The following is a 9,238-nucleotide window of genomic DNA, read 5'->3' as shown; positions in this document are numbered from 1 at the left end:
GACTTTTTAATAATAATTATTAATTGGTTCTTTAATGTAAAAATAACATGAACAACATCAAATATAACAAGACCAAGTATAAATACGATGAATAATAGGAACATCTTTGTCATATTTTGCAAGAATTAAGGACCTTTAAAGAAGGAAAAAAGACTTTTATGTGTGTAATGCTTTTCATACAAATTTCAATATATATATATATATATATATATATATATATATATTTGTTTTTACCAACTGTTCAATGTGTGGTTGCTTCTGGTATGTCACATGTTATATTAGGAGTAAAAACTTTTGCATAAAGATGCACTTAATTCCATTCACTACAGGTACTAAATTAATATTTGACTCACGCACACACAAACAAATCTTGCTAAGCATTTTAAATTATTTGAATAGATTCGGTTTTCATCATCATTCCTTCAACAATGGAAATTATCTCTACCTTCACTATTTGACACTTCCATATGTATCCATGCGTGTGATGAACTTCTATTTTTCTTAAGATTTTTTTTTGTTAAAACCATTTTAATATCTAAGAATATAAAAAAAAGATGGAAAACAGTGAAATATTCATCCTTGGCATCACAAGGTGGATTTATTGAACCCTAAAAGATATTGGAAAATATGAAGTCATATTAGCAAATGTATTGCTACATATAAATTGTTTTACATGTCAATTGGTCTTAGTTTCCACTAAAGTCATGATTTCCTATTTGATCCTATAAAATATCACATGTGAACTAAAGGCAGGTCATGCATATTTTAATGTTGTACTGGTATTAACCGATACCAATGAGTTGACATGCTCCTTTTCAAGTCATGAGAATGTAATCCTTTTATCTTTCATTTTTTTGTATATATACATGTAGTCTGAACCAAGCATTTGTGTGGCATGGGTGTGTTTCTATTAGTCTCTAATGGAAATTAGATGTTGGTATCCAGACTATGCCTATGTGGTTTTAGTTTACTGATGTTGGAATATGAAAATTAATATGATGCATCGATATGCATTTAACAAATAATAAGTACATCACATTATTTACTTAATCGATATTAATGGATATGAATGTCACTTTGTGCATTTGTAGTAGCGTAATCGGGATTGAATCCGAGAATTAGAGTTGTGTGGTGATAAACAAACATAGATTTCGTAGTATTTGTTGGATGTTTTGGCTTTGATAGAAAAGAACCCATCAAATACAAAAAAACAACATTAATATATTTCTAAAAATGAAAACGTTATATTTTGAATAACATGAAATAGTAGGGTAAAATATGAAAGGTATTATGATATAAATATCAATAACATATATTAATATTTATTTGTCAAAATTTTAAGTACGTAATTTTACGTTGCGCAACGCGCGGCTATTCGCCTAGTATACTAATAAAAGAGTAGCTCTTTTGCCATGTGTCATCATATTAGACATTTTAATTAATGTGTTGTCACTTGTTAATCTATTAGTTTTCCATTTTAAATTTATTAGACCTCCTCATTAATGTGATTATATTTTAAATTTTAAATTTTAAATTATTTTTTTCATTAATTCACAAATAAAAAATATCTAATATATATTAAAAATTAATTTTATATATTTATTAGAATCAGTGATTATAATTTCACATAACTAATAAAAATATCTCTTAAATTAATAATTTATTTAAAATAACTTATTAATAATTTTGAGTTTTTACTATAAAAGTTTAATTAATTTTATAACTTTGGTTTCCACGGTTATAAACTAGTATATATATATATATATATATATATATATATATATATATATATATATATATATATATATATATATATATATATATAATGTTTTGAATAAAAAAAAATAAATAAAAAAAAAAAACTATATATATGTCCCCACTCGCATTAGTTCCTCCATACTACTCAACTCTCCTATATACACTCACCTTATTTAACTCTTCACACTCTCTCCTATGAACAATTGGAATGTGTGTATTCATATATCAACATCCCTCGCTCTTTAATCTCATTTAATCCAAAGACCCCATTTCCCAAAAATCCATTTTGTTCAATCCCTTAAACAACGTGTATATATATACACAAGTATGAATAATTTAAGAGAATTACAAGGTAAAATGGCTCATGATCCTCACTGTGTGCTTTCTTATCCTAAATGGAGACGCCAAGTATTGGTTCCTGGTCCAGTAATCGTCGGAGCTGGACCATCTGGCCTCGCCGCTGCTGCCTGCTTGAGGGAGCAAGGTGTCCCCAGCGTCGTTCTTGAGCGATCAAATTGCATAGCGTCTCTTTGGCAACTCAAAACCTACGACCGTCTCCGGCTACACCTTCCAAAAAAGTTCTGTGAGTTGCCACTCATGTCATTCCCGGAGGATTTTCCGGCATACCCTACTAAACAACAGTTCATTGAGTACTTAGAAACGTATGCTAAAAGGTTTAGAATCCAGCCGGTGTTCGAGCAGAGTGTCGAGAGAGCTGAGTATGATGAGAGTGTAGGGATGTGGAGAGTGAAGAGTGTGGGGATGAAAGGTGAGGAGATGGAGTATGTTTGCCGGTGGTTAGTGGTGGCTACCGGAGAGAATGCTGAGGCGGTGGTGCCGACTATTAAAGGGATGGCAGAGTTTTGTGGGGAGGTAAAGCATACATCGGAGTACAAAAGTGGAAGTGCTTATAAAGGAAAGAAAGTATTGGTTGTGGGATGTGGGAATTCAGGAATGGAAGTGTGTTTGGATCTTTGCAATCACAATGCCAAGCCTTCACTTGTTGTTAGGGATGCTGTGAGTATTTTTATACCCCTCTTAAACTACTCATAGATTATTACTTTAAATTTGATTAATTATGAAAAAAAAATCATTTTAATTTAATTTACTATCTGATAAATTTTATATAATAATCTCAAAAGAAATTTATTGTTTACCAGATTTTTTTTTGGCAACTCTTAAATTATATTATCCCTAATTTATATTTAACTTCAATATGTACTTTCAAAAGCCAAACTATGCAACTAAATATTATATGAAAATGTGTTTATTAAAGGTTTTTTCAATTATCTTTATTTAAATTAAGTATTTTTTTAAAGAGTTTCTAATCTAATCATATACCACATTAAATAAAATAAATGCTAACAGAGTTGAATTCTTAACCTTTTGAAGAAGGGACATATTTTTGAGCTCATGAGTTCTAATTCTCTAGGCTTCAAAGACTTTTTGTATAAATAAAATAACGAGTAAATTATACGAATGAATACTATGATTTGGGTAATTTGTGTGTTTAGTCTCTAATTTACTCGAAAAGTCCATACGGTTTGTTTTTGTTACACGTTTGGTCTCTATTATTTATTTTTGTTATACACTCTGTCTTACATAAAAAGAATATTATTTAAATATGAAAAAATGGTGGAGTAGGTAAGATAATGGGTGAGGTTAGGATGTGTTTATTTAAATAAATTAAAAAATTTAGGGTAAAATAGTATATTTAGGTAAGACAGAGACCAAACCTGTAATAAAAAACAAACAGTAAAGATCTACCGAATTAAAAGAATAAATTAGAAAACAAACGCAAAAATCATCCTAAATCATAGGGACTATTCGTGTAATTTACTCTAAAATAACTAATAAATATTTAACTTCATTAGCTTTAATTATTGAACGTGATGTTAATGGACAAAATTATGCAAATGTTCTAAATTTTGTATAAAATCAATCATTTTAAAATTTCATAATTTTTTTAAAAGAGTAATTTGTGCCGATGAGGGTGGTCATTCAGTACTTAATTACTTTTCATCGTGTATCAAATATAATTCAATCTTGAAAGTATTTTGTTTATTACGAAAACCCAATATAATTATTAAAAAAACAGACCATTCTACTTTCGTATATGGTCCTTTATCTTTCATAATATTTTACTTGAATTTAGTTTCAAAATTGTTGTCTAACGATTTTAAGATCCAAAAAGTCTGAAACTTTCTTTTAAACTGCTGAAATATATTAAACATCTAGAAAGCTAAAGTTTTATTGGTTTACTTATTTTGGTTATGTTTTAACAAAATATAAATTAGCTTATAAACTAGTTTTTTTTTAGTTTATTGGTAATTATCAGGAGTTTATATGCTCGTTTTTGATAAACTATTTGCTATAGCTAATTGGTAATTTGGTTTATAAACTGAAAATTAAATTTTGAGCTAGTGCCTCAAATAAAGTTTTATACATCTACTACTATTTGCGAAAATTCAAATACATAAATTTAAAATTCGAACATTCATATATATTATAAAACATAATAACTAAACAAAATTCTGCAAATAAATGTTTCCCTTCCAAATCCTTTTTATATATATAATTAAAGATCTTGTAAGTAGTGGAAAAATCTGAAAAAAGGCCACTTTCTTGGTACATATGGCCATGGGAGCGCAAATGGAGCATGGAGCTCCATTCATAAAAAGCACCTTAAACAAATAATTTTTTCTAAAAAATAAGAAAAATAATAATTACAAGAGTGTTTCATTACTGTAAAGGGACCATTAATATATGGTGTGCATGATGGCCCTCAATGAAAGTGAAACTACCCCTCCACGAAGGCCAAAAAGAGCATGTCACACCCCCATCCAGTTTCAGCTTTATTTTCTTCTTTTTTAGTGCAATCTCGTTACAAAGAAAAAAGGGATTTGAACTCACACATGCAACTTTTCTTTTTAAGATTGAAAAGACAAACAGTTGAACTAACGGATGGATGATTGTTGATGATATTGGAAATCAGGTTCATGTCCTACCACGAGATATTATGGGACAATCGACTTTTGGGTTGTCGATGCGATTGCTCAAGTGGTTTCCCATGAGATTAGTTGACTGGTTTCTGTTGATCATGTCATGGTGGATACTTGGAAACACAGCTAGGTTTGGACTTGACCGGCCGACTGTGGGACCCCTCGAGCTCAAAAACTTGTCCGGAAAGACGCCTGTGTTGGACGTAGGGGCCCTAGCCAAGATCAAAAGTGGAGACATCATGGTAAACCTAACTCATCAGTACTCAAAACTATTTGTAGATGCTTTTATTTTTACCTTTACTATGTGTGTTTGTGTGTGTGTGCTTTTCAAATCCTTAAATCCCTTCCCATATCTTTGTACCTTTGATTTTTCCCTTTTTTTTGGTTCTATATATAATCATTGAATTTAGATTCGTTTGATCATATATACTATCTAGCGACATCATATCTCCATTTATATCCAAACATGTTTTTGACACCAATTCTTAACTTTCTTCATAACATGTTTTTGACTACACCTCTCAGCTTTCTTCACAACATATAATTATTGATTGGTGTATTATAGACAATGACATAACATAAATAAGCATTATATATATATATATATATATATATATATATATATATATATATATATATATATATATATATATATATATATATATATATTGTTTAATTTGTCCTAATTCAATAGGTCTTCGTTGATTTCTAAATCTATGATCATTTAAATTACTATAAATATTTTATAATATGTTCTTAATAAGAGTACAAATAAAGAAAAATTGTGAAACAAAACTAAAATTATTAATTTTATGAAAGTATTATAACCCTTTTTTTTAGCCTCTTTAATCTTTTATTTTTAATATCTCCTACTTATTATATCAAGACAAATGTCAAAATCAAAGAAATTTTTAAAAAAAGAAAATTAATGGATTGTATGTCATTATTTCATATGAGTAGAAAGATAGATAAGAACAAAAGATAATAAAATATTTAATTTCTCAAACATTAAAAGTTATATGCTTTAGTAAAGCCATCAAGAAGAAAGGACTCTCTTATGTTGCCTACCCTTATTTTTATCTCTTTGGAGGTCGTAAGACTTTAGTTTAAGTGACATTTTCATCTATAGTTTATAATTTTAGTTAAGCAATTTTGAATATAGTTGGCTAATTGCTCTATTACGTCATTGCTTACATATCCAATTAATTCAGTGTTTTTTTTAATAATAATTTAAATAGTTCTTTATTCATTTCGATATTAATCTTTTTAATGGAATACTAATATTGTGTTTTAATTTTTTTAGATATGTCCAAGCATTCAACATATAGGCCACCGTAATGTAAAATTCGTGAATGGGAAAGTTGAGGATTTTGATGCAATTATTTTAGCAACGGGATACAAAAGCAATGTACCCTCTTGGCTAAAGGTACTCTTCTATCCATTATTTTCTTAACCATTTTATTTTATAAAAACATTGTTTTGACAATTTTTTAGAACTTAAACACAAAAATACCATCATTTGCTACTTTTTGAAAAAGTATTTTAATCTTAAAAGACAAATTTTAAGAGTATATATATGTTTTTATATCTTTAGGAGAAAAATATGTTCTCGGAAATAGATGGGTATCCTCGAAGACCATTTCCAAATGGGTGGAAAGGTGCATACGGGCTTTATGTGGTAGGTTTTACAAAACGTGGTTTGCTTGGCGCATCAGCAGATGCTAAACGAATAGCAGAAGACATCAGTAAATGTTGGAAGGCCGAAGCCAACCATCCCTCGTCTACAATTAAACATTCGTTCTTATTGCAACCATAGTTTTTTTTTTGGTGCTGATTTTTTAGTTTTTTATATATAATTTTTTTGGGTTTATTCTTGAGTCACACGTTCAGTTGAACTTCAATTGAATGAAATTTTTTGTGTTCAGTACAAGAAAGAAAAAGTTAAATATAAATTTTGTCACCATGGTATACTGAAAATAACAAATTTAGGCTACTTTTCGGATTTTGGTACAAATTTGTACATATTATCTCATTTAGATGTCGTTGTGATTTGATTTTAGTTTTTGAAAGTTCAATGATATATATATATATATATATATATATATATATATATATATATATATATATATATATATATATATATATATATATATATATATATATATATATATATATATATATATATTCATTTGAGACATTATTATTTTGTAAGACCGTGAGATACAATCTAAAAATAATTTTAAAAGGCAAAACAAAAGAAAAATCCATATAAAAATATTTAATTATTATTTTAGTCACTTTATTTATCTAAAAAATAAATAATTAATTAAAAACAATTAAAATACGTGAAATATTATAATAAAATATTATACTTTAAATATTCTAATGTAATTTTCAGAATGTTAGAATATTCTAATAGATTTGTTAAATATGTAAAATATTCTAATATTCTACTAGAATATGTAAAAAAAACAATATTTTTTTTTTGTTTTTATTTATTTATTATTTAGTTTTTTTGAAAATATAAATGACGAAAATAATATTTTAAAATATTTCGAAAATTTTCAATTAGTTTGCATTTTAAAAATGTTTTTTTATCTACAAAATGAGTGGTTAGGATTGTGTCTCATGGTCTCACAAAATTAAGCCGTCTCACATGATCCTAACCTCATATATATATATATATATATATATATATATATATATATATATATATATATATATATATATATATATACTATAATTAATAAAGAACCAAGGAACTAATCATGAGTGTCGGAAATCATAATGATCAACGGCCAAATAAATAGATATACATTTGTACATTGGACGTACAGACGTCAGATTCTTCCAAAAAATATACTTGTTTACCATAAAACTAACTTTTTTTTTCGTTTAATGTTTTTAGGCTATATTTTTTATCGGAAAAAAAACATATATACCGTTGATCACGATTTTTAGTCATCTTCCATAGAGATCGATGTTGATATATAAAGACCGATTTTTTTTTTTCGAAAAAAACTGACTTCATTTTGTTATTTTTTTCAATATTTAAGTTTATTTTTATCATAAAAAAAAACTAATTATACCAAAAATATTAGTTTTTTGTATTCTATTAATAAACATCAACACCCACTTAAAAAACATAAAAAACCTCCATCAATGTGCATTTACACTGTCAATCTAAACTATAAATATTTCGATTTTTAACATTCACAATGTGAAAAAACTTGATCAGTTCAGATTCAAACTGCAACTAAACTGTAAGTATTTTAATTTGTAACATTCACAATGTGAATTTGACTTACTATGTCACCTCTTGGATCATTCGTAAATTAACTTAGCGAAATTTACATATGAATCAAAATATATTCAATGTAGTTTTATAATACTTTAACGTTTTCATTACTCATAAATTAGTTTTGTAAAATCAACAAATGTATTTATTCACATTGTGAATCTGACTTACTATTATTCACACTGTGAATCTGAGCAGGTTCACAATGTGAATCTGAGCAGGTTCACAATGTAAATCTAAACAGGTTCACAATGTAAATCTGAACTGAAATATCGATTTTTTAAAACATCAATATGAATCTATTTTTAAAAAGTACAAAAAAGTATGAATTTTGATATATTTATTACTTTTTTTCTATAGAAATATAGACTTTAACTTTTCAACAATCAAAGAAAATGAAGTGAGTTTTTTGCAAAAAAAAATCATTTTTTATATATCAATATAGATCTCTATGTAAAGAGAACCAAAAAGTACGAACAATGGTATATTCATTTTTTTTTGATAAAAACATTATTAAACTAAAAAAAGTGAGTTTTGTTATAATCTGGTGCATGTGCGTCCATTGTAAAAGTCTACAACTCTTCCTTTTACCGTTGATCGCTTTAAATTTCGACGATTTGTATTGGTTCTTTAGTTCCGTGATTAATAATGGTTCTCTATTGAACTTTTCAATATATATATATATATATATATATATATATATATATATATATATATATATATATATAGAGAGAGAGAGAGAGAGAGAGAGATAAGTTCAATTCAGAAAAAATAAAAAGGTTGAGAATGAGGGAATAATTCTCATCAAATCATTTTTATATATATAAAACACATTTAGATTAAGTCATTAAGGGTACGCTGTTATTCTGGATCGATTGTAACGCCCGCACATTTGGCATAGTCAATTTAGAGATAATAAGTGTCAAAAAGGATTTTTTGATAGAAGATTATTTATGATAAATAATCTTAACCAAAGTTATAGTATATGTCACAAGGATTTCGTACATATAAAGAACGTTGAAATCCGACTTATAGCGAAGAAGTTATGACTAGTCGCAGCTTTGCGATTAAACAGGCACGGCTTCACGTATCTTAAAACTAAATTTTTGACAAAATACATTCTAACCTTAGAAATATAAACAGAAGTGATAGTATTCGTTAAACTGAGAGCGTGTATACA

At 27.2% G+C, this 9,238-nt stretch overlaps 1 protein-coding gene across 1 annotated transcript; it reads left to right on the top strand.

Annotated features, from left to right (window-relative positions):
- Positions 1–1,911: 1,911 nt before the first annotated feature.
- On the top strand, positions 1,912–6,630 carry YUC6 (Flavin-binding monooxygenase family protein). Its single transcript, XM_079027820.1, has 4 exons — positions 1,912–2,775; positions 4,754–5,002; positions 6,064–6,186; positions 6,355–6,630. The coding sequence occupies exons 1-4, from the start codon at positions 2,086–2,088 to the stop codon at positions 6,574–6,576; spliced, it is 1,284 nt and encodes a 427-aa protein (XP_078883946.1). The 5' UTR covers positions 1,912–2,085; the 3' UTR covers positions 6,577–6,630.
- The last annotated feature ends 2,608 nt before the right edge of the window (positions 6,631–9,238 follow it).

This window comes from Lactuca serriola, chromosome 1 (genome assembly GCF_051521515.1).
Source record: "Lactuca serriola cultivar US96UC23 chromosome 1, Lser_US96UC23_V15, whole genome shotgun sequence".
Classification (NCBI taxonomy): domain Eukaryota; kingdom Viridiplantae; phylum Streptophyta; class Magnoliopsida; order Asterales; family Asteraceae; genus Lactuca; species Lactuca serriola.
This window is presented reverse-complemented; position numbering and strand designations above follow the sequence as displayed.